At 48.7% G+C, this 26,502-nt stretch overlaps 1 protein-coding gene across 1 annotated transcript in view; it reads right to left on the minus strand.

Moving 5' to 3' along the window:
- Positions 1-6,974: 6,974 nt before the first annotated feature.
- Positions 6,975-26,502, minus strand: part of AUTS2 (activator of transcription and developmental regulator AUTS2) — a 1,126,617-nt gene continuing 1,107,089 nt past the window's right edge. The window contains exons 12-19 of the mRNA XM_036824148.1: positions 25,269-25,340; positions 24,048-24,077; positions 21,975-22,046; positions 18,587-18,728; positions 14,880-14,957; positions 13,841-13,924; positions 12,470-12,692; positions 6,975-10,135 (exon numbers count right to left, since the gene is read on the minus strand). Coding sequence (XP_036680043.1) covers positions 8,881-10,135; positions 12,470-12,692; positions 13,841-13,924; positions 14,880-14,957; positions 18,587-18,728; positions 21,975-22,046; positions 24,048-24,077; positions 25,269-25,340 — 1,956 coding nt within the window. The 3' untranslated portion in view covers positions 6,975-8,880. The remainder of the gene's footprint in view (positions 10,136-12,469; positions 12,693-13,840; positions 13,925-14,879; positions 14,958-18,586; positions 18,729-21,974; positions 22,047-24,047; positions 24,078-25,268; positions 25,341-26,502) is intronic.

Consider the following 26,502-nt stretch of genomic DNA (forward strand, 5'->3'; position numbering starts at 1 on the left):
AGAAGCTGAGTTGGTGCTGGCGCCGGAGCCCGGGTGTGACCATGGGCGTGAGAATCACAGTCGCAGCGTTGTTGGTGAGGCTGGCAGCGAGCAGGGGGACATCTTCATGGCCTGAGTGAGGGGTGGTGGGCAGGCGATTGCACCCAGGAGGGGGATCTGAGAACAGCGAGGCCGTAACGAGGAGGATGCTGGAGAGAAAACGCTCCCCGTTTTAGAGCGCGGCGAGGGGGAGGGTCCCGGGGGGAGCAGGACGGTGAAGGGAGAATCCTAAGAAGCGAGATGGAGAAGGGGGGTTGTGCTAACAACTGGCCAGAAGGCCAGGGGAGGAAAGGAGTGGAGTGGACCCGAGGGGATACTGAGGGCCAGAAGGATGAGACGGCCACGGAGGCAGGTGGAATTAGCGCCGAGGTCCGTGGCAGAGGGTGGTCATGCGGCCGAGTGGGAGACTTGGGGATGCAGAGTTGGGGGCTACCTTCTGCCCCCTGCAGGTGTAGGCGAGGGGCTGGGAGACGGGACAAACACATGGGCGCCCCCTGGCGATGGAAGCCTGCAGAAGGGGCCCCGTAGATGCCCCGCATGTCGGGAAGGCACGGTAGGAACCTCCCCTGCCCTCTGGAGAGTGAATGGAGGCTGCGGGGTGTAGATGCTGCGCCGTCTCGAGTTCCAGGATGTGTAAGTGGGGCTGGAGCTGGAGAGGAATGCTCAAAAAAGGCGAGGGGCATTCGGGTCTGGCCATGGAGTCCCTGGGAGTCTCCTTTATTAGCAGAATCTACCCTCATGGGCAAGACCCTTGGTACCAGATCCCCAAAGGCCTTTCTGAATCTGGCTTTTGGGGCTCCTTCCTGTAACAATTCCTTTCTGGCCATCTGTCAAGCATCACTTGCACTTTCCTGTTTTTATCTTGGCATTTCTTTTCTTTCTCAAACATTAGCAAATGAAATCCTACCCAGACTCATCAGCCTAGTCTGTTGGAACCAATAGGGAGATCAGAAATTCGCTGGTAAAGTCCAGTCTCTGGCTTTCTTCCCATTTTTGAGGTGAGGAAACTGAGGACCCTGGAGAGGCAGGGACTGACCCAGCTCCAATCCATTGCATCCCTTTTGGCGCCTCTGCCCTCAGGCACCATGCAGAAGGGACTCAGAGGCGCCATCACCTGGCCCTTAGCAGGACTGCAGGGGAGGCAAACAGGGACACATCTCCCACCAGCTCAGGACTGTCAGGGGTAGAGGCCTCCCAGAGCTGAAGGGAGTTTGGGGAAACCCAGGAGCAAAGGAGAACTGGGCTGCAGCCACACCCGGCTGAAACAGAGGGCTGCATTCCATTAGCTCAGCAACATCCCTGAAAATGCCTTCCTGACCACCAGCCTCTCTCAGAGGCTCTCACGCCACCCTCTTCACTTTTCACAGCTTTTATCCCTGTCTGTGATTGTCGCCCCTGGATGTAAGCCCACCGGCGGGGGTGGGGGGGGGGCGAGCCTTGTCCTCTTGGCACCTGCAGTAACCCCAGCACCTAGCACGAGCCTGGCCAACAGGACGCCCTCCACGTTCGTCACATAGATGAATGTCCATTGACTCCACACCCACTAATGGATCCAGGAAATTTCACTGCTGTGAGGGGTGTGTGAACCACAGCAGTTGACATCATAGTTGCATTATTACAGACCCACTGGGGTGAAGATCCGTCTGAATGGATGAAAATTCCAAATTACAGAGGAATGCTGGTTTATTACTTCCAAGGACTGTCCATTTATTGCCCAGAACTTTAGTTCTACTTTAATAATTAGACGCGAGAATACTTTGTTTTCAAGAACGCGATTGAATGCTTGTACGCATCCACGGTCACAAACGGCCCATCGATGTCTGCCCACCGTGTAAGGAAACTCTGGTTTGTCTATATAAAATTTCTGTATACTAAGATCATCCTGGACCAAATACGACATCTTGTGAGCTGCTTGGACCACACAGGCCACTAAATTAAAAAAAAAAACCTTAGATGTACAGACTTGGATTAATCATAATCCTTGATTTATAGCATATTCTCATCAATGAGCCATTCACGATACTCTTGTTTCTTTCTCCCTTTCCTTTCCCTTTTCCTTTCCTTTCCTTTCCTTTCCTTTCCTTTCCTTTCCTTTCCTTTCCTTTCCTTTCCTTTCCTTTCCTTTCCTTTCCTTTCCTTTCCTTTCCTTTCCTTTCCTTTCCGTTCCGTTCCTTTCCGTTCCTTTCCGTTCCTTGCACCAGTTCACAGCCTCTGGAATATATACCTGGTGTCAACTACAAGTGAGGGTTACATGGGTAAACAGTGTCCTTGCCATTGCTGTTTATGGGATGGACTAACTCAGCCAGCCTTTTCTCGGTGGTAACATGCGGCCGAGGCTATGGTGCAGGCTCTGGAGGGGGACCACCTGGGTGTGTATCTCGGTTATGCGCTTGAACACAGGAATGTTACCTCATCTCTCTGGGCTTCATTGTTCTCACTGTCCAATCGGGGTTACACCTTGTAAGGCTGTTGAAAACATTAAGGGAGACAGTCCATGTGGGAAGCACAACAGTGCATGCAAAAAGCACTCAGTTAACAGTGGCTACTGTCATTACTGCTAAGGAGGGGCTGACCTCTTTGCCATTTCATACTGTTAGTGATGCATGAGTTCAAGATGAGAACTAGTGAGAATCAGGATAGACCTGGAAGCAGAAAATGTCTTTCTGGCTCCAACAAGGTTACAGTCTCTTTATGATCCAGCAGGATCGTGGATCAGGCTGAAAAGTCAAAGAGAACAGAGCTTCTCCTCCAGAATCATTTTCTGTCGCCCAGTGATTCTTTTTGCGGCTTTTGGCCAGAACTTCACCTTGACCTTTTTACACAATCTGAGGCAGTAGTTCTCAAACTTGATTGTGAGTGAGAATCACCTGGAGGGCTTGTGAAAACACAGATCCCTGGGCCCCGTTCTGTTGCGGATTCACGAGGTTAGAGGTGGAGGTCTGAGAATCTGTATTTCTAACAAGTTCCCTGGTGCTGATGCTGGTCTGGGGACCACACTTTGAGAACCACTAGTCTAAGTGGTGAACTATGATGGGGAACAAGGGGCAGTCAGGGGAGGCTTCCTGGAGGTGAAGGCCTTTGAAGTGAGCCTCAGTTTCCCAGACAGAGAAGAGACAGCAAAGGGAACAGAAACACAGAGGTGTGAGTGGCCAGTGTGTGCTGGGAAAGGCCTGCGGAGATGACGCTGACAGGTTCCCAGGCACTAGAGAGGCAGGACTTCGCAGGCTGGACGAGAATCCAGGCTCCACTCTGGTGTCCTCTTTAAATAAGGGATGGTTTGGAACCTGGGAGAGATGTGAGCAGAACTGGCAGCATGGAGGGGTGTTTGGAGAGAGTCAGGCAAGAGGACAGGGTAGCAGTTGCAGGACAAGAGCAGAAGACAGCCTTGACCCTCCGCCCAGGTGACTCTCACCCTCCTTTAGAGTCTGGAGGATTTCTTCTGTGATACTAGTTTCAAGCTAGGGGTTGAGGCCCACGATTCCAAAGGCATGAGATGAACTAGTGGATGCGACCAGCATTTAAAAGAATGAATAAAAAGAGGACAGAATAAAAAACAGAGATCACTGCACACAACAGGGGTATTGCTTCATCAAACCTGTGTCAGGCGTGTGCGCATGCCCTGCATAATCACGATGGATGTGGGTTACAGTCAAGAAGGTTTGCGAGCCAAGGTTCTGTGCAGTCTTGCAGTTCAGGGAGCCAGCCCAGGAGTGGCCTCACCCACCTAGTGCAGGCCTTGTTTGGGGCGCACGTTCTGGGGGGCTGACCATCCTGCAGTAGAGAAGATGGGTGCCGTGGAACCCAGAAGGGGAAGGGCTGAGTGGAGGGAGGGGGACGGGAGCTCGGAGAGCAAGCGCAACCCTAGGAGGGTCCAAAGAGGGGGAAGAAGCAGGAAACAGGCCCTCAGGGGAGGCTGCATGGAGATGGCTTTGAGTCTGACCTCAGTCAGTGGCTCAGCTTCTGACAGCAGGGCCTTTGGGAAGAGATCCTGTAGATGAACGCCAAGAAACAAGGGGAACTGGTGTGAAAAAGTAAACAAGGCTTAACAAAAAAAAAAAAAAAAAAAAGTAAACAAGGCTTTAAAAAGTAACCTGAGTCCCAAGAGAGATACAGAGTCCAAATAGAGCTTGAAGAAACCTTAAACATCAGCCAACACATTCAAGTGACAGCTGAGGAAACTGAGGCCCATTTGCTTGGGACCTACTGAGGACACGGGCCTTGAAGTCTTCTGGTCCATTGTTCTTCCAGGCCATGTTGAGTCTCCAAACACCGGCTCAGAGGCTAAACTCCAGGTCGCCTGCATCAGGGGGTCAGTAAACATTTTGTGCCAGTACCCCAGATGCTCCCCCCAGACCCTGCCCTAGTTTCTCCTTCCTCCACCAGGTGAGAAACACACAGGCCTGTGCGTTAGAAACCCTGGAACCACCATGTCTGCAAATCTTTGGCAAAGATTCCTCATGACAGGCTTCCCTGGTGGCGCAGTGGTTAAGAATCCGCCTGCCAATGCAGGGGACACGGGTTCAAGCCCTGGTCCGGGAAGACCCCACATCCTGCGGAGCAACTAAGCCCATGCGCCACAACTACTGAGCCTGCGCTCTAGAGCCCCCGACCCACAACTACTGAGCCTGCGTGCTGCAACTACTGAGCCTGCATGCCGCAACTACTGAAGCCCACGCACCTAGAGCCCCTGCTCCGCAACAAGAGAAGCCACCGCAATGAGAAGCCCACGCACCGCAACGAAGAGTAGCCCCCTCTCGCTGCAACTAGAGAAAGCCCACGCACAGCAACGAAGACCCAACACAGCCAAAAATAAATAAATTAAATAAATTTATTAAAAAAAAAAAAGAATCCTTGTGACACTGGCACTGAGTTGGTAAAAAGGAAAAGTTACTTTGTCTTTTGTGTGGGCCGTTCTCTATACAACTTCCATGGGCTCTGGGACTGTGCACACGAAACTCTATCCATGCTGATGGGCTTACAACCTGCCCAGTTTTAGGTCTTGTTATATTCAGATGTTCTCATCTTACACATTAAGAAACAGTTCCAGAGAAGCTCTGTGTTTTTCTCAAGGTCACTGAGAACGGAAGGCATGGGGGTGGACGCAGGCCCCCTGCCTGCTGGTCTAAGCTCCCCAGCGGAGGCTTCGGGCAGTTCTGGTGTGAGATACTACACACTAGCTTTGTACTTCTGATCGTGCTCAAGGAGACCAGCAATTTCATCGTGTGGAAATGTCTTTGATGATATTATTTTCTACCTGATAAATAACCCTATTCTCTTGAAAGGAAACTTCCCACGTCTAAGAAATTGTTCAGAAACTCATAGGGGAAAAAAAAAAAAAGATGGCAAAGTTTTAAAAATAATATGTGAAAAAGCCCATGTCACTTTGTCATCTTTCCTTCAATTGATTTAATAGCACCGAGGCCAAGTTTGCTCCTCAGGACGGATACACACACACACACCTTGGGCACCCACAGCTGCACGGCTAAAGGCAGCGTCTTTTTCTGCTATGTAGGTATGTACATGGACAATCATATCTTATTTCCTCTCATCCACTTTGATTGAGGCAGAAAAAAGGATCAACAGTCAAGGCTGTTGTGAATATCCATCCGAAATGGTAATTATTGCATCATTATATTCGCTCTTTTACTTGTCATGTACCATTAGAAGGTAACAAGATCATTGTCAGTCAAAGATTGTGGAGATAATTGGAGCATCTATAGGTTAGCAGGAAATCAAATTGGTGCTGGTACCCATCAATGCCGGGGAGCAGAACGTAATTAGAGGGAAAATATGCAAAGGTTGAGAGGAATAAAGCCCCGGGGATTAAATACCGTGACTGATTTGACAGTAACTTCCGGTCCCACATTGCAGATGGCGGCCTGGAAATAGGTGTGCAGGAGAAAGAAAGCTGGGCAGCCTGCCAGAAAGCGCAAGGCGAGGCCCACTGATGGTGAGTGTTGGGAAGGTCCCGAGAATTGCCTGATTTGGAAAAACACAGTGTTTATCACGTTTTCCAACCTACTAGTTTTTCTTCAAGTTATTTTCTCTAGTCTGGGAGCCGGGTGTCAGCATAAAAGCAGGGCTGAGTGAAGTGGGCCTTTATTTAAGCCCAGCATCAGATTTCCAAGCCCGTGAGCCCAGTACCCCCAGCCGGGAGCCTTCCAGAGCCCCCGGTCCCAACCGCCCCCGCAGAGCCGCAGGCACAGACATCAAGCCCCTGGTTTCTGTTCGCTTCCATTCCATCTTCTCCGACAGCAGCCACACGCATCCTGCTAAGCTGGACTGCTTTTGTTTTGTCCAGTTAGGATTCAAACACCCGTCCAAACAACAATGGTGTCGTGTTGACACCAGAAAATCTAACAATTTTTACATCTTGAAAAAAACAAAACAAATTTTAGAGGACGAGGGAGACGTCTGCAAGCTGATGAGGGTTATGCCATGTGATTCAGTGAGACACAGGAAAAAGACAGGAACAATATACCTGGAAAGTCTGAAGTCACATACAACAGACCGAGTCCACAGGTTGTAGTGGCAAGAACAGGCAAGCACCGGCTGTTGGCAAAGGCCCTCGATCAGATCTGTCATCAACGCAGACAGAGCACATGCTGAGTTTTGAAGGAGGCCTGAGACACAAAGGGTGCTGGCTACCTCGGCCTGCACATGTATCACCTACGAAATCTAAAAAAGTACCTTCCCAGGACTTACAGGACTTTGCTTAGAACATACCAAAAAAAAAAAAAAATCCTGATTGGGTGGAGGGCAAACGTTTACAGAAACTAACTGGCAGTGTCTATGTGGGTCAGGGAGGGCAGTCAGCCTTCTGTCCTCACTCAAGGGTTCAAGGTGTTTCTCTTCTAGAGCCCTGTCTGTCTTGCAAGTATGGCTTCTTCCCTGTGGTAAGGATGGCCGTCCCACACAAACAAGCAGCTGGAAGCTTAGTTCACATTTTTTAATAACATGGCACAGTTTACATAACACAAGAAGGCTCCGCCGATGAGAACATGCTGGAGACTCAGTCGCTTCACGTTTCTTTTCACATAGGATCTAGAAAGGACTTTATTACATACAAGGAGGAACAGCAAAAAGGTCTGTATAGAACGATCTCTTTACAATACTGAAAGCTACCACTACGGTTCCAGTGTACATATTCCTTGGATTTTTTTTTTCCTTTTTAGTTGTTGTCTTAAAAAAAAAAAAAAAAACACTGCACAACATCTGGAATTCACAAAATCTGAAGCTCACAACTAAACCTTCAGTTGACTACTAAAATAGATCTCTCTGCTTATTAGAAACAATGGTCTGTAGTTAACTTTTTTTTTGCAAAAACAGGATAACAACGTCAGATAGCACTTTAATATACTAGAAGACCAAATGGAACTAATTTTATTTCATACATATATTTTACAGTCCAGTAGACAAGATATATTGTATTTCTTTGCTAGTAAAGTCATATTCTCTCCAAATATGTAGACAAGAGGCTGAATGTATTATAAAAGTATCATGAAGAGACAGATTGATGCAAACTCAAAAACACACGCACACACAAGACCGTCTCTCCGCCACCTTTCACCCTCTGGAATGCTCCCCGGCCCCACAAGGTTGACCTGTTTCAGCTACTCCCGGACTTGATTACCGACGGGAACACGGCGAGCCACGCTAGGAAATATGCACCTTAACTTCATCAGTTATTGAATACAGTGAAAACATATCCATCATCTGAGAAAACTCGAAGCTTTCTTTCAGGATCTGTTTGGCTGTAACTGAATCTCATTACAGAACGAGGAGGTGTGTACAGATAGGAAACAGGACACACTAAAAAAACACATGGTTCCCACATGAGGGGTGTGTGAAATCACGTAACTGATGGTGACGAGATGCTGGCGGCCTGTTTGTGTCCCCTGATTTTGGCATCTGACAACTCCCATCCTCCCTGGCACTGATTGTTCACGGCCTCGGTTACCTTTCTGGGGCTGCACTCCCCACTTCCCCCAAAGGCCCACAAGCAGCAACTTCAGACACAAAGTTTCAGCCTGGGGTCCAATTTGCAAAATCGGGTGTTTCTCCATTTGAAATAACAAGCAAGGAAAACAGAGTCATATCACGTAAGCGCTTGTTCAGGGAAAATATGACCTTAAGTATGTTGTAAATGGACTTGAAAAGGCTCCTTTGAGTTAGGCGGGCTTTTGTGAAAAGCCCTAACATTCATTGCATAGTTGAAGGGTTTAGCTGTCTAGAACAATACATGGGAACACAGCCGAAGCTGACTGTGCTCACTGATATTAAGTCTGCAAATAGCACGTTTTAAGAAGTATTAATGTATTATGTTACTTAATCTTTATCTATTTACACCTGTACAAAGTAAAGCTTTCATCTTACCCTTTGCATATATGAACCATTAGCTCATGAAGCAATCTTTTTGTTTTTTTACATAACTATGTACACAGCCTTCCCTTCTCATCTGAAAGACCTCTGCACGACGCAGTGTGGACTCTTGTCTCCGCCCCCCCGCCCCCCCCCCATCATCACCACGTTGGTGTGTGTTGTCATCTTCACTGTTTTGGTTCGAATCAAAAAGTTTTATACGAGAAACCAAAAGAGTGGGGAGACATGAGAACATACGAATCGGCTAAAAGATCTGAAAAATTTCAACATAGAATATACAAAAACATTTCAAAATCTGCACTGAGTCTATACATTTTTTACAAGGGGAAGTGCTGGGGGCTCCCCCCGCCCCGTCTGCGTCGGTCGAGACGCAGGACTTCTCTCCGCGCGCTCTCTCGAGTCTGGCGCCTGCGGCCGCGGGCTCTCTTCCTCCTCTTCGCGTCCCGTCCTGTCCTCTCCTTACCGGGCTTCGATGTCCTTCAGCGTGTGGGAGGGCGGCCGCTCCCTGATCTCCGCGGACAGAGGGGTAGTCCTCCGGGGGGACACGGGGCGGCCCCCCAGCGTGGAGATGAGCGGGGGAGGCGCGCTGAGCGCCGCCGTCGGGGGCGTCTTGTTGAGCAGTCCGTTCTGGTGGCCCGCGGTGGGGCTGATGCGCGGGTAGTGCATGCTGGGCAGGCCGGGCGCGATGAGGCCGGGGTGGGGCAGGTGTCCGTCCAGGGAGGCGGGGTGCACGGGGTGGAGCCGCGGGTGCTCGAAGTCCTCGCGCAGCATGTGCAGGCGCTCCCGCTCGTCCAGGTGCGCCCCGCGCTCGTGCTCCCGCCGCGCGTCCACCGACAGCGGGTGGTGGTGGTGGTGGTGGTGGTAGTCGTGGGGCTCCCGGTCCCTGAAGGAGCGGTCGGCTTCGTACAGCCGGGGGGCCGAGAGGCGGTGCAGGGGGTCGCTCCTCAGCAGGAAGTCCCTGCCCAGCGGGTCTCTCCGGTGAATGTCAAGTTCCCGGTAGGGATCCCTCAGCGGGTCCCGGATGGGGTCCCAGTGGAAAGGAGGATACGGGAAGCGCTCTCCGCCCGGGATGGGGCTGATGCCCATGAAAGGCGTCATCATGCGAGTCCTGTCCAGGCTGCTGATGCTGTTCATGGGGTGGATGCCCGTCACCCCCACGGTCATGGGCATGGAGGCCAAGGGCCCCGGGTGCACGCTGGCCGAGGAGCTGGGCGGCGGCGGCGGCGGCTCCGAGGACCGGTGGGTCTGCGGGGCCTCGGTGGGCAGGTCGTGGTCTTCCTTGCGCTCCTCCTTCACCTTGACCTCGGCGCTCTTCTTGGGGTTCTCGTAGGCCGGCTCGCCCTTGCGCGGCTCGGCCTCGCGGCTGGCGGCGCTGCCCGGCCTGGCGCTGTCGCTGGCGGGCACCCGCGCGTAGGGCGACGGCACCCGGGCCAGCTGCTTGGCTTCCTCGCCCGCGCCGCGGCCCTCGTGGCCATGGCCGTGGCCGTCCTTCTCGGGCAGGGGGCCCTCCTTCGCCTTGTGCTCGTCGGCGCCCAGGTCCTTGCGGGACTCCGAGTGCTCTCTCTCCCTGTCTTTGGATTTGTCTTTCTCACGAGCCTCGGTGCTCAAATGACCCCTGATCTGTTCGGTGGAGCTGCGGCCGTGCCCCAGGGTGCTCCCCGGGAGGACGGGTGCTGGTGAAGGGTGGCTGGAGTGTCTCTTCTCGACGCTTTCCCTGAGGAGGAGACACCAGGAGGCAAATGAGACGGGCTGCCGGCCGGCCAGGGGCCGCCAATGAGATGGCGGGAAGGGGCTGCGCTGGGCTCTGGCCCCCACGGTCCCCCGGGCAGCCGCACGTGCCCTTCGTGGGCAGGGTGACCAGCCACCCTGACCTGACTGGCCTAGATTTTAGAGGAAGCTCGAGGGGGAGAAGTGCTAGGGATTACGGGGGTGGGAGTGTCTGAGGTGGGCGGTGTTAAGAGGCACGGGCCTGAATCCAGGCCAGGGAGGAAGAGCTTTCAGAAACCGGAACCGACCAGTGTGGTCAGTGCGTCAGTGACGGGACCACACAGCGCGTCTGCCTAGAGTCTCAGGATCTTTTAGTGTCAAGAATCAAGTTTTAAGAGCCCCAAACTTTCCTTCCAATGTTGCAATTCAGAGCCAGTGGGAGGAGAGTAATGGGGAGATTATGGGAACACCTCTGTCCCGAGGTCAGGACGAAGGGCTGGTTTCAGAGAAAAGGGGGCAGATACAGGGCAGCCTCCAAGCGGCAGCACCGAGGGGGTTAAAAGGAAAACCCCAGTTTCTGGATTTTGGGGGTGCAAAAAGCACCTCTGCATTAGGAAGAAGAAGAAAGCCATAATCTATTAAGAAGATAGAGGAAAGCCAGAAGGAAAAGTGGGTCCAGAGACACAAAACCTCAAGGGACAGGTTGGGAACAAGTTCCATCTGTGAATGGAAATGTGGAAGGAGAGAGAATCTGAGAGGCCTGTCTTGGGTGGGGACTTAAGAGTACGGGGCACAAAATGCAAAGCAACAGAGGACAGTACGGTAAAATGTGAAGAGGCCGGACCAGGAATCCGGTGTGTGTTTGCTAGAGACCACCCGAGACAGACCTGGCAAAGGTGAGGAGGGAAGCAGGAAGCCTCGGTGGCTCAGAAGGCAAGGGGGCCCCGGGGGAGGAATTAAGGAGGTTTCCCGTACCAGTTTTGTTTCTAGCCAACGTGCAAAGGCTAAGAAGAAGAGCGTCTTTAAAAGGTAAGAATAAAGATGAGTGTACTTTATTAAGTTTCCTGACTTTTCATCTAAAGGGCCATTTTGACTGCATCAAGAAGAGCGGGGAAAGGTTTGCTGCCATATCCTGCCTTCTCTTCACTGAAAGACCGTCCAGAGAGCTCCTGGTCTAGGGGCTGGCCGCTCCCGACGCACCTCACTCTGGCAGTTTACAGCTCAGAGCTGCACGTCATAAACGGTCCTCCCATTGGCTAAGAGATTTTTACCATGCTGTCCTGAAGGAAAAATTCGTCTTTTTCTTTTATAAGAAAGAAATCAGTTGGCATGAGGCCTATGGTGGTCTACTTAATCTGCTTCATTTAAAGCCTGCAAACTTGAATTCTTTTAAATCCCTAGGAAACACGTACATATGTATACACACATACACACACACACACACACACAATATACACAGTAAAGAAAAACTAAAGATTTGGATTGTATTTGAGATTTAAATACCAAAAGGAAAGTGTTATTAGGTATTTTCTGTCAAGTGTATCTTGTGTATTCCTTGCTAGTTCATTTAAAATGAAAATAGCCTAAAGAAAGGGGGAAAAAGGGGGTATGCTTTGTCAAGAATGCTTATGACATTCTTCAGAAGAAATAACTATAAGACATTTTCCTCTTTAAGGCTAATTCTTTTTTTAGGCATGGGTTACCATGTATGGAGATAAAAATGGTTAGTAAAATTAATTATCCACTGGCCAAACAAAACCCAAACCCAAACTGCTTGGTGAGGTTTCTCTAAATCTGGGTTAGCAAAATTTTATCAGTTAACTGTGAGCCCAGGATTTGAGTTTGAACAAAATTTGAGAAAAATACGATGAGACAATGGAAACATGACTTTCTAAAAGAAAACAAAAAAGGGAGAGAAAGAGAGCAAAAAACCTATGGATGAGTCAATGGACTGCACGAACTTGAAAGCAAAGATGGTGTTGGTTCATGCTGTGTGTGTCTTCTGGTCCAGGCTCCATCTCGCTACCTTTTTGAGAGAGATTTATGTCTGGAGAGACTAATGCTCACGGGGACCTTGAGTGTGGAGCTGCTCTTGAGTCAGGATTCGCTTGCTCTGTACTGGATACAGAACTGTGATGCTGGCCTGTGGTCACGATGCACTGAAGGGCCGAGGGGGGCGGGGGGCTGCGCTCGGACGTGGGGGGCCAGGGACACCACCCCGGCTGCGTGAGGGGCCGAGGCTACAGCTGAAGCACGAGGCTGGGCCGGGGAGGGTGGGTGGCCAGTACTTGGCCCAGAGCGGGCTCCCCCATTGGGACTCGAGAGCGGGTTCTTTGCGTACCTTTCTTTGTCATCTTTACTAACGGATGAGTCTCGTTTATCTACATCTCTATCTCTGTCATGAGCTGCAGCGGACGCGCTACGCTCCAGCTCCCCTGGCTTCAGCCAGGGCGGAGGGGTCGGGAACGACGGAGGCGTTCGGTGCAGCCGGTTCCAGGGCTCGTGAGGATTGCTAAAGTTCTGCACACTGGGGCCATCCTTGTGGCCGAACACTGAGTTGGGTGCTGAAATGGTGAAGTGGAGAACAAAAAGGTTTCAGAGAAATTATATAATCTGCTGTAATGAAGGTACTTACCAAAAAACTTTTAACAGCATTCAGAGTTAAAATGAATACATATTATTGGGAGCTGGAAAAGGAAAGGAGATTAACAGATTCATTAGAGGAACTTGTCCTACACTGGAGAGGTAAGTAAGCTCACAGCTTTTTTTCTTTTTTTTTAACCAAAGGCAAAGGGACGGGAGGGGATGATTAAAAAGGAAAGGGACCCAACAGGTATGGGGATCACCTAATCACGCCTATCTGGCACACGCAGACGTCCCGAGCATGCAGAGGAGTGTATATTTGGATGGTGTGACGTAGGTCAATAGCTCAGTTCAGAGCAGAATTCATGGTTATCCTCTGCCCACCACGACCCTGCTAATATGACTGCTGCCCCGTCCACAACCTTAGCGACCAAAACTAGCGTCAGCAGAGACCAGACAGGGTCCTGATCCAAACAGACACATGTGGTCTCCATGCTACATGGAACTGTGATGGCTGCTTTGAGCTGCACTCTAAGTCTCCTGTAGCCGGAGGGCATGGCGTATGGATGGCACGAAAGAAAACAAGCTGATATTCAGTGGCTAAAGCATGTTTAGTACAGGAGCAGGAGTTGCAACTCCCTTCCTACTTTAGACAGACTTCTTAGTAGTGGAAAACTACACAGTCTTCCTGGATTATGCAGCACCAAGTGTTGCCCTCTCTTGACTGTCCTGAGCCTGGATCGCTTTCCTGTTCTTCAGTGTGTTTTCTCACTCCCGCTAAAGCAAGATGAAATTTAAAAGTTGTCTTCTTGTCTAATGGGAGCTGTGGCTAAAATGTGGAATAGTAGAGATGGAATATGGATGAAATTGCGAACTTCAGCAAACTCTTTGGAGTTCAATTGACTATACTACCTTTCCTGACCCTCAGGAACATGTATCAACCGCGGGCTAGCCTTAAAAATGTTGGTTTAGACCTAACTCCATTGATTAGGCCTGCTTTTGCAGTGATATAACCTAAATTTGTTTCCCAAGAGCGTGGTTCCCTTTTATCTAGAAAGGTCTTGAGCCACAGACAGATCAGAGAAGATAAATAATTTAAGGCAGATTTTAAAAAGTTAGAGGTACTCACTAACTGAAGGATTTCCAAGTCCCCCGAAGGCATTGCCACCAACTGCTGCCAGGCCAGTGAAGGTAGATGGCCGATTAAAAGGCTCTGCAGACAAGATTGGGAAGAAAGACATGGTTGCAGGACTCCACTGAGTGAGGAAGACAAGAGCTTTCTGGGAGCTGGGAAGGCAGTGGGGGATCCTTGCCCCGTTTATACTCAGACCTGACCTGTCCCACTTCTTCCGCCAGATTATGCAAAGGGTTTTCATCCTTTTGCATTTGGGCATTGGGTTAGCAAAATATTTATGGAAGTTATTTCCCAGAACTGTGCATTTTGCCCCATTTCTCTTTTGCTGGGTGGGGTACACTGCTCAAGCCGCAGTACGCTCAGACGCCTCCCTGCCTGTCTCCCCTCTTCCCAGAATGTGCCGTGTAGGCTCTCAGGGACCAGAAGTAAGATGGCAGCTTAAAATCAATCTCTCCATGAAATTCTGAGGGCACACGTATCCTGTACCCTGTCGTTGGGCATACCACTGCCTGCATCTGCTTGTGCATGCGCAGAAAACATCAAATAAATAAAGGCCACAAATAATGCACCTTTACTAGGAAGAGATATATTAACAGGGTTGTGAAACATGAAGTGATTAAAAAGTAATGGATGCTGTCTCTTCATGACATCATCGTGTCCTTCTTTCCACCTCCACGGGTGCCTTTGTGTGGGCAAGGGCTCACCATCTTCTCCAAGGGGCAGGGACAGGCTGCTGTAAACGTGGATGCCCTGGGGTTCCATGGCATGGCTTTCACCCACCGCACCCTCAGCAAGTCCACACACAACCACTACTGCGCACAGATCTACTACTTGAAGAACACGGTATAAGAGGTGCTGAAATCCTGGAGACGGACGGCGGGGATTCGGAGTTCTACGAGATCACCACCACCTGAAGTAGTAAGTGACTTATCTGGGACTATGGCCCACTAAGCAGGAAGTGTAGCAGGAACGCAGTGAACAAAGGTTTTTCTGAGATACACATGTCGTTGCCCGTCGCTGATGGGCAACTCACCGAGGTGAGCAGCAGGGTTAAGGAAGTTGCTGTGATGAGGAGGTGGCCCAAAAGGGGTCCCGGTTGGGTGTGCAGCACCTGTTAAGTCAAATATAATGGAGTTAGATTTCAGAGGAAGCCAACTTCTACAATGCCATTGGCTCCCGGTCACCAAAGGACCCCAGGAGAGAACGCGTTAAGGTAAGAACATAGTTGACGTCCGTCCAGGTAACACCCGGGGAAAGAGAAACGTGCTTATCAGGAGGCAGAAAATAAGTCACCCCCTTTCCTCTTTCCTGGCTGGGCTGGCCACCACCAAAAAGAGGTATTACTTTTTTTTTTTAACATCTTTATTGGAGTATAACTGCTTTACAATGGTGTGTTAGTTTCTGCTGTGTAACGAAGTGAATCAGCTATACATATACATATATCCCCATATGCCCCCCCCTCTTGCGTCTCCCTCCCACCCTCCTTATCCCACCCCTCTAGGTGGTCACAAAGCACCGAGTTGATCTCCCTGTGCTATGCGGCTGCTTCCCACTAGCTATCTATTTTACATTTGGTAGTGTATATATGTCCATGCCACTCTCTCACTTCGACCCAGCTTACCCTTCCCACTCCCCGTGTCCTCAAGTCCATTCTCTACATCTGCGTCTTTATTCCTGTCCTGCCCCTAGGGTCTTCAGAACCATTTTTTTAGATTCCACATATATGTGTTAGCATACAGTATTTGTTTTTCTCTTTCTGACTTACTTCATTCTGTATGACAGACTCTAGGTCCATCCACCTCACTACAAATAACTCAATTTTGTTTCTTTTTATGGCTGAGTAATTCCATTGTATATATGTGCCACATCTTCTTTATCCATTCATCTGTCGATGGACATTTAGGTTGCTTCCATGTCCTGGCTATTGTAAATAGAGCTGCAGTGAACATTGTGGTACATGACTCTTTTTGAATTATGGTTTTCTCAGGGCTGACACACAGTACTGGAAACATGGAGAAACAATGCCAGTGGGGCAGGGAGTTCTGTCACCAAGTAAGCTTGGAGAAATGCCGGGTAAAAAATGTGAAGCAAGGTTCTTTTACTGAAGGCCTAGGAGCTGTGACTATGTTCTTTCAGTCTCTAAAAGGGCAACATCTGGCCATGGTCTACTTTCTTCAGAGACATCTCTGGGGGCAAGACTTTCACTTTGAGAAACACTGTCTAATCCGGGTGCAGGAGCGGCCGTCACGAAGCTGTGTCTCTGGGCTGCACCGCTTGGGTCTTTGCGGAATCTCTTTTCCTGAGGATGTGTTAGCCGTCACGGACCCGCATTGAAGGAGATTGTAAAGCCCGACCCTACGAAACTCACTGTGAGTTACATCAGGTTGTGGGAAATGAAGTCCTCCATATCTTCAGTGCCAGGAAAAGCTAGTTTATTCACTTGCTTCTGGACACTGATAATCTTAAATCACCTCTATTAGTCTTTACCTTGCCCGCCAGGGAACTCCAGTCTATCTTAGTGCTTGTCTTTCCTTAGGTTTTCCCTTTATCCACATTTCTTCCTCTACTTTGTTTGGCCTTGAACAGTATGTATTTCCTTAGGACGCCTCAAATCCTTTTCTTGAAGGAAGAGGGAGACAGAGAGTGTGCACATGTGAATTAGGGAAGGACACTATTTCCAAAAACTTAGGGCATGCACCTGGCTTGCTGACGTGCAGCTGAGAAGGCAGGTTCTCCGGGAGACCAGCTTGGCTCTAGACAAGAGATGGGCCAAGGTTGTCTAAAGACACCCCCTTCGTTTATTTCAGGCGCTAGTGCCCAACAGCAAGATGGAAGTGGCTGAATTTAACAAGTATGCATAAATTATACTTACCAGTTAAAAGTTTCACCATTTTGGGAAAAATCTGATATTGCTTACACTAGAAAAGACTACCTTCCAGAATAGAAGTATAAACAGGGACTGAATGGATTTACCAATAACTAACTATTCCAAGAATCCCTTGCATTTTGACTGAGTTCGTAGAAACGAATACAAATTCCTTCAGGAACGTAAATTAAGTGGAGGAGGGTTGTCCCTTCAACACCCTATTATTAATTTATGTTTTGGGTTTTTTATTCCCCAGCCTGGAAGGGCGCTGTGGGCCTGGGGTGTGGAGGAAGCCACAGCATGTCAGCATCGGAAGGCACCTGAGGAGTTACCTGTTCAGCCCTAGATGGTGACTTATTCTCCACCCAGAAAGTGCAAAACTGACACCACCTCCACAGGGCAAATACAGCCCGGCACATTCATTAGGTGTGAACAGTGTTGCCAGCTAAATAAAAATCTGGCTGCACACTGTCTGTGTAGTACAAGCTAATGAACGCTTCGATGAGGATCGGGGCTTCGCTCAGCCCAGGGCCCCCAGGGGTGCCTCACAGTTCAAGAATTATCGAAGCAAAAGAAGCCACTTCATCTGCTTGGCTCAGATGGAAGCCAGGGAGAAATCTATTTCTCTCCAAAAATTGCTCTTCATGTAGCCCTGTCTCAGAGCCTAGGTGCCATGGTAATGAAGACTTCAAACATATCCCTAGATGGAAGTGACAGAGAGAAACCTGAGACCTTAGCAAATGCCATCTACCCTCAAGACGGTGCCCTTACTCGGGCGACAAGGCCCATTAGAATGGTGGTTGCTTGCCGTGTGGGTAGTCCTTTCTTCCCGAATGGACGAGCCTTAGGTCCACCAAAAACGAGTCTTGAATAAAAGCCTGGGAAGGTGGCAGGCAGGATGGATGTGAAACTTGCTCGCTAAGGACTAGAAACAGGGACCCCGCTGAACATTTATGTCCAGAAGAATAAATTCTACGCCGCACAGTGGGCAGGAAGTCATGGAGCCCGTCACTAGGATGAGCTCGGCGTTGTCCTTTATGAGCTTCACCCAGTGGAGCCCACGTGCCAGGCACTGTGCGCTGAAGGTAAGTTTAGAAAAGACTGAATGTTAAGGAACCTTTGCTACCAGGAGGGCTGCTCTCGTCCACCTGATACTCCTGACGGCCACTGCCTTTGCCTGTATGGTCCTGGAGCAGCACTGGGCGGGCGATCTGATGGTCAGGGACCCACTTCGGCACATGCACAAGGCACTTGGAAGTGTGTCTTCTCAGAGGTTGATGAATAGACCTGTTGGGGGTTTTACACGCTGTCCCCTAAATTTCCTGCATCGTTACAACCAACCAGGTAAGAATGTTAAGTCCTGTAATAGAGAAAACCAGCAACCAACCAATTCACCCTCCCCATCACAGACCACACCGCCGGCAACTACTTTAATTGTATTTCTTTATCCTCAGACCCTCACGCACGGCATGACCGAGCATCATGGTGTGAAACCACCGAGTGCTCTGTGGGCAGGGACGGTGAGAGCAGCCGCGTCCATATACAATTCCCGGCATTGTTTCCTTCCGATTAGCCCTTGCAAGCTCTCAGATCTTTTTCAATAGCGTTTGACATGCTTGTGAGTGATTGATAGTGGTTTAATACAGAAGCAAATAATGAGCCGAAGCAATATGAGCCCCCGAACGGAGAGATGGTCTTTTTCCTCCTTTCGTGGAAGGGGGCGCGTACATGGAGAAGGGCCCATCTCCCGAGATGCGCTGTGATACTGCCATGCAAACTAACATACGTTGTAGTTTTTAGGCGGCCCAGAGCTCAGATATAACTTACCTAGCCACCCGAGAACTACGTTTCCCAGCTCGCCCCTCTGAACTCACCAGCGGCAGAGAACAAAGTTGAAGGACGTGCCAGGTCGTGGGGGTGGTGGATGGCTCCAAAGAGGCTGGGACCCGGAGGACGGCTCAGGAACTCGGGCTTCAGGCCAAAGTCCAGCTTGTGTGGGTCTGACTGCATCTGTTTCTACAGCAGCAAGGCGGGACGAAAGGATGGCACCCCAAGAGAAACAGCAGGGAAGAAAAACATGAACGAGGAGGAGCCTGAGACTGAGAGAGTCAACTCTATGAACTCGGGCCCCAAGGGCTCGTCAGGTTCAAGTTTACAAACGCTGTGAGAACACAGCAACCCACAAACCATTTCACCCTCAAATGCCAGAAAAGTGGGGCCGGCAGGGCCCGCGGTTCATAGCAGAAACGTCAAGGGGCAGAACTCGGGTTCCGTCTCTGAGGTTACAGGGGTCTGGCGGACAGAACCATGTCCTAGTTACTGAAACCACCACCGTTCCGAAGTCGTTTATGATTTGCCGCAAAGGTTCCTTTCAGCAAGTTTTTAAATGATAGTATTTTAAAGCTCATTTTATTAGGGATTCTGCATGAATACTCTGCTGTGTGAATTGTTTAATGACTCTTTGCCATGCTCTAATAGATCACAGTACATTAGTAGCTGAAAGTTATAAAGAAATATTTGCATGCCTACAAGATAATTTTCAAACGATCGTTGTTACATATTTTTAAAGAAACAGAAACGAAGTAGGGATATTGATTTTACTAATGGGGGCTTTTTACTGTGCCTACTACACTCCCAGTTAGCTGAGGAAGAGATCAGGCCAGACCAGTAAACCTTCCAGAACCTCTCTTGCTGCGAATTCCTTGCCATCAACTGCAATCTGTTTATCCACCCTTGCGCTAACCTGTCAGCTCACCTTCCTCTGAGGCTGCAGGGACCGGCTCATCTTCCTCCTGGCCTCACTCTGGAGGCTGGCAGCCTCTCCTACGGCGTGGTTCACAGACTGCCCCACCTTCTCGATTCTCAACAGCCTCCTCGGCATCGGCCTCACACCGCCCCCGATGAGCGCCGGCCCTCGACCTGGGCCTGGGGCCGAGGCTCCGAATCTCCCTCCCTCGCCCCCTCCTCTCAAGCTCTCCGGCCTCCCAGTCCTTCACGGCCCTTCCTCGGTTTCCAACCTCGCCTTTCCCATCTCTTAGGCTCGTCGGATGTTCTCTGTCCGTTCGGCCCCACTCCCGCCCCCCTCAAACTCCCTCATGTTCTGCCATGCGTAAATCCCTGTCCGGTCACACAGTGACATCAACAAGGAGACATCTGATCTAACTTGTGCGAGAGTCAGAGACAAGAGGGGTTCGCCATCCCCTAGCGCTGAACCCTACACCATCCTGCAATCCCACTCACCCATCCTTCCCAGGTAAGATGAAACCCACCCGAAACCCTCAAGCTGGCAGCAACACCCCGGAAGCAGACCACATGTTCACCATTTTTTCCACACACACCAATCCTCACTACTGAACTCTGAGCAACTAGACGCCGGGACAGAGGCATGCCCTGAGCCTGCAGCGGTAAGAACCTGCGAGCAGGGCGCTCTCCCAGGAAGTATCTGGTGAGTGGCTAAAAGAACGAGTAAATGAACATTACAGAGAAAGGGGACCATGCAATTTCTGCTCAGATCTACGGGGAATTCTCTCATGAAAGTCCCACTATCAAGTAATAGCCAACCCCCCAAAGCTGCTAATCCACTATGAATCTATAAAAATCTTCTGAGTGCCTCCTTTAATTTGGTTGCCAAATTATTTAGTTCTAATACTGCACCGTACACAGCACAGTTCCATTAACCACAACTTAGGTCCGTGAAGCAAAATGGAGCTTTGGGATTACAAAGAATTTGCCGGAAAGGGAAGATGAACAGCTATCTCCTGTGCAAGAGGTCTTCCTAATTGAATTGGGATAATGAACCTCTGAGTCACTGGGGACACGTTTGTGGAAAGGAAGATGCTGAAGTGGCTCCTATGCCATCCTTCATCGCTTTTAACCAAACGAGTTACCAGGAGGATGTGTTTTACCCACCGTTCCACTAACCACATCATCCAGAACAAAAGTGAATTGAACTAACCATCAAAATCTAGTTAGTTAGCTCTTCAAAGCACATGCGTTTTCTAAGGAAGCTAAACTAAGAGGTTTCTAATAAAACCTCGCCTAACACTAATGTCAAGGTGAGCAAAACTCACTGACGGGAGATTCTGAGAAAGAGCAGGTATTTGGTACCAAAGCAAGATATCTTAGTGACCTCATTCACTGAGGGTGGCTTTTTCATTTCCAACTAGGTAGGTTTTTAAAAAATTGTTTAACCATTAAAAAAAAAAATTCTGGGATGACTAGCTCTCCCTCCTTTTTTTATTCTGATGATGGCCCCCGAATGCTGTTAGGACCAAAAGCTTGTCCATGAAAATATGGATTCCAATGGAAGTTTATTGGAATTACTTGATTGGTATAGTTACTCAGACTGTAAAATCTGGACTTGTCAGTTACTTTGGTTCCCTGAGTTGACCAGTGATGTCATATCTGGTCATCTGCAGATGTTCTTCATCTGTTTTCTATTTCATCATAAAGCCCTGGTAATGCATGGAATGAGTTCATCTATATGATGAAAGTACAGACAAAAAGGAAAAATCTCCCAAGGATAGGTAAGGTAACCAGCCAGACGGTGGCTCTGACTGACAGGCACTGACTGAAGTCTGACCTCTGGCATTGGCCATCAGGAGGACGGAGGAGAGTGGGGATAGGGCATTGTAAACCAAATACCACTTCTAGAAGAGGAACTTTTAATAATATGAACTGCTAATGGAATCATCATCTAGGCCTAAATCAGTAACATATTGGGCATAAACGATTTCTTCCAAAGCCATAAAATGAAAAGAATAACAAGGTCCTATTGTATAGCACAGGGAACTATATTCAATATCCCGTAATAAACCGTAATGGAAGAGGAAAAAAATTTTTTTTCTAAATGCTTGGGGAAAAAAAAGAACGTACCAATTCTTACAGAAAGAAAACTTTTCATGTACAGCTCTTCCTAGATACTAAGTATTTTCCATACTAATACTTGTCACTATAATGAGATTCCCCAAACCTTTATTTTAGGATTTAATCTATAGAGGCCCTTTGGATCAATAAGATGACAAAATCATTAAAAAGAAAACAAAAAACCATCAGGATGTTATCAGTTTGCTTCTGTTTTGCTATTTGCTGGTGATCTCCCTAATTAATAGCAAGATTGCCAAATAGCTTTTCCAAGAGAGACCTGATCCTGCCTGCCTGCCTGCCTGTGGGACTTTAGAATGTTTCAATGCTTCCTCAATCGGGAGATCACACGCCTGCAGGGTGGGCACCCCTCCCCAAGACTAGGAAGGCAAGACTGACCTTGACTTTCTGTTGGTGGTGGTAGATCTGCCAGGCAATATGAACATGCATAGCACACCACTTCCCTGGTTTCTGGAACAAGAAAGAGCAACGTGGTCAGAAGGAAGACTTCCAGAGAAAACCCCCTTCAATTTCCCCGAAGCTTTCAGCAGATTTTGGCTGCAGAGGCTTTTTCCACGAAACAAGATGCTTTTGTCCCCTCCAAGTGCCTTCTCTCAGCAGCAGTCCAGTGCCCGGGCCGGAGAGAGCCCCAGTGGGCTGTACCTCCCCTGCCACAGGAGCCCGAGCTGGCAGCTACTCCTCTGAAAACCAGCCCCGAGGAGGACCTCCCTGGTTACCAAGGATAACGTGGCAAAGCCTGAATCCCACTTTGTGCCCCCTCTCTCTCTCTTTTCTGGTGCCAGCTGGCAGGCCTGGTGGAGTGAAGCCCTACTGAACAAGCATGGCCAGGCTATAATGCAAATTGGCTGTTCAGAAGAACTAATTAGTGCATGTCCGTGAACCAGTTCGAAAGCAAGAGAGGGGACAGAACCTGTGTCGCCTCCCCCAACACTGGGGTTTTTTTTAAACCCCCAAAGTGGAACAAAGAAATCCACCACATTTTTATTGAAGCCCAGTTCCCACAAGTGCTTCACTAAGAGTCAACTGCCCATTCGTGTTGGGCGGCATTGTTCATTTCTAAGTGAAAAAAGAAACAGAGAAGAGAATCACTCTTTTCTCCTCTCTAGGCCTCTACAGAAGGAGTGCCTGCCCTACCCTCTGGGAGGGCATCAACCCGTCTCTCAAACTAGTTCACGTCTTTGCTTTCTAAGCTGCGGAGTAGCTGTGAGCTCTGTCTCACTACCTGGGGGGAAGGGACCACCTCGTGCCACTTCACTTGTGTTCCTGCTACATAATCCACCCGTAAGCTCCAAACATGAGCTCAACAATAACAGGATAGATGAGAAGAAACACTGCCCCATTCCTACACCGGCAAAGGACAGACACTTCCGGGTTCTATATTAAGGAGCTGCTTCTGAAATACATACTTAAATCCAAGTTTGGGTTCAGTTCTCTTGTAACGAAAATTATGGGTCGTTTGAAATCGCCTAAGTGATGACACCATCCTCCTTTTTCCCCCTTTGGAGAAACTGAATTATCTGATTATATGCACCAGAAAGGGGTTAAGTAGAGAAATCTACTATCCATCCAACCATCCATCATCCCCGCCCCCCCCTCCCCATATACACCAAGGAAGCCAGCATTTATTCAGAGGACATTTGCTGGCCACGCTCCAGACCTCTCAAGACAAACCAATACTTCTAGTAGCTCTTTTTCTTTCTTTCTTTTTTTTTTTTAATATACATTTACTTATTTTTGACTGCATTGGGTCTTCGTTGCTGCGCACGGGCTTTTCTCTAGTTGTGGTGAGCGGGGGCTACTCTTCGTTGCGGTGCACAGGCTTCAGTAAGTAGTTGTGGCACGTGGGCTCTAGAGCGCAGGCTCAGTAGCTGTGGCGCACGGGCTTAGTTGCTCCGCGGCATATGGGATCTTCCCGGACCAGGGCTCGAACCCGTGTCCCCTGCATTGGCAGGCGGATTCTCAACCACTGCGCCACCAGGGAAGCCCCTTCTAGTAGCCCTTTTCTGCACCAGAGGAAAAGGTCGCATGGCTGTGACAAGCCAACCTCACTTAGTGCAGAAAGAGGCAGCCACCAGCCAAAACAAATAGACCCGGATACGTATTTTCTAGGTGCAAGAGAAATGGTAGAACTCAGTGGAATCCTAATTTCAGCCCATAGCTTAAGTCTTTCCCTTCAGTTTTCCACAAGTCAAACCTTTTGCCAGAACTAACAAGAGAATCTGACTCAGTTGAATTTTATCTGTTCGCTTTATCTCCATGGCCTGGCGTCCTCCAATGCTCAAAGCAAAACCACTTAGGCCATTTTCAATCACACTCTCTGAAAAACCCGACCACTGTCGTTCCAACATTTTACTCCAGTGTTTCTGTGGCTTGTTTCCTTGTTAATTGTATTTTTAACCCTCCGGGAGTCAAAGAGGGGTTGCAAAACAGTTCTAGAAGAAGCTTGCTTACCCTTAACATAGGTCTGAAAGGATCTGTCAACTGTGAAGAGAAAATGACAACTTGGTTACATGCCTGTCACTCAAACAATTGCTCTAATTAACAAATTTGTAGTGCTTCATTAGGAGGGGAAATTAAAATGTTAGAATTTTACTTTTAAATGAAGCCCTTTTAGAGAATAATTAACCCATTTTCACACTATCAAAAGTGCCAAGCGCCCCTCCCCCACCTCACAAGCCTTGGTACATCTACGCTGACAAGCCCCCGGACAAGTTTAATCAATAGTGATTTGCCCTCTGGCAACACGATTTGCTCCCATTACACATCTGAGGAGTTTCACTGTCTTGAGCAGCCCTTCCAAACCTCACCGCATGGGTCTAAGGGAGAAGGCCTTCAGACCATGGACTTGAAAGACTGGATACTAATGATAATTAAGGAGAAGTGTCCTTTCCAGACATACAGTAGAAATAGGCTATCTTTAATAATTATCCTTAATCTGATGACTGTACATCACTTAGAGGTATAAGACGTTTTAAAGAAGTTCACTAAACATCATACAAATACTTACACAGTTGAGTCATTTTACACATCTACCTAATTCTGGTTATCAATTTCCGACTGCCCTTATCCAGGGAAAAAGTAATCATTTTTTTCCCCATTTACTATGAAGATGAATAACAATCAATGAGACAAGGTTATATCTACTGTGTAACTTCAAATTCTTTTTGAGAGTTGGTCTGCGTTATGAATAAATAACACAACCGAAGTATAATGGATATTTTATTTAGCTCCAGAGCACAAAAGGGTCCATACCACATTACAAGTAGAGTGGCCGGAAGAGCTGTGTGCTACAATGAGCTCCAGGAAGAAAAGCGCGTAGCGCCTTTCCATTCAAAACATTTTACAGCCGTTTCTTTTGCATGTGAGAGAAATTTTAGGAGATGGAGACAGAGGAGGCTGGTTGAGTGGAAGCTACGCCAGCTCAGAGTGTCGGACTCCTGCGCTTAGACCATAAGCTCTCCCTCTCTCCCGTGGTAAGTCATTGCCCTGGTGTCACATGGCCGCAAGGGAGATTCTGTTTTCTAAGAGTAACTAGAATCTTCCACAAACTAGAAGGAAGAGCTAAGGCAGCAGCTGTTCGGCTGGGCTGGGGAAGGTGTGAGCCCCGGGCTGGCTGTCCTGGGGAGACGCATCTGCTGTGTTACCTGAGACCCAGCCTGACCTTGCACTTACCCTCGGGTCCTTCTGGAGGAGAGTGTGTGGGACCGTCCCAGGTCGGGCAGCAACATCGATTGGGTTGGACGTCTACAAATTAATTAGACCACAGCTTAGGAAGCATATAACATGGGACACGAAAGCAAGGTCTTCCTTTCGTTCTAAACGACAGAGTTCAAACGTCCCTTTTTTGTTTGTTCCCTTCTGGAATACAAGAGTTAACGGATCCATTTTCCTCCGTGACCACATATGCTCTTTGTGAGGACTGCGCTCCCTATCTCCCCAGGGGACCCTGACCAGAGCCTGCTCTCTCCAGCGATGGCACCTCCAGGCAGAGAGGCGAGACATACATACAAGCCCGCCCCTGAAATCCATCTTCTTCCGAGTTCCTGATAGCCCTGTCATTGTGGGTTTTGCTTGATCACCAGACCTTCCAAGAAATGCTTAAGTGAACATCATTATAATCTGCTGTATCAGGTGCTTCTCATCAGAATAACTGAACGTGTTTTACAGACATTAAGCCAACTCTCAATTTTAACTGGCAGACGGTAACAAGGAATTACACTCAGTAATTACTCATTAGCAGTGGTGGGAATGGGACAAGAGAACCTAATTTGGGGACCACACAGACCTACTGTTAAGTGATTTCTAAAGTAATTCTGCGCCATCTTTCCCATTCCCAACACCATTCTTAAATATCATTAATAATAACAACCTTATCTGTAGGCTTTTGTCCTTTGAATTAACAACAACAACAACAAAAAGCCCACTGGAGGCCCAAGGCACTACTTTCTAGTGGGTAGAGGATTTAGAATATTTTTCACCAGGTATTTGATTTAAGAAACCACAACTTCTATGAATCCCTTCACACCAGGAAGTTGACTCGTGTGGAAAAAAGAGTTTAGGCACCAAGCTCGCCTATAAGGAGGGGGCGGGGGGCGGGGCGGGGGGCGGGAAGAATGGAAGAAAGAAAAGCAATCAGCTGCTGTACAGCTAACAATTAAGCTGGAGTTGTTAACAGCCTGATTTGCATACATATGAAGAACTCCACTAATGAACTGCAATCTACATATTCAATCAGTAAGATGGCCTGGAAAGGCCTATTTCAACACCAGGAGAGACACTTTCTCGCCCAGATGTAGTTTTCTGTGTGATTGGATAATTGTGAGTGAGGGAAATAGTCTAATTTATTAAGTGACCTACCAGGCTGGTTGGGGATGCACCAGAGATTTCCTGCAACCTAGAGGGGACA

The sequence above is a fragment of the Balaenoptera musculus genome, chromosome 15 (genome assembly GCF_009873245.2).
Source record: "Balaenoptera musculus isolate JJ_BM4_2016_0621 chromosome 15, mBalMus1.pri.v3, whole genome shotgun sequence".
Taxonomy (NCBI): domain Eukaryota; kingdom Metazoa; phylum Chordata; class Mammalia; order Artiodactyla; family Balaenopteridae; genus Balaenoptera; species Balaenoptera musculus.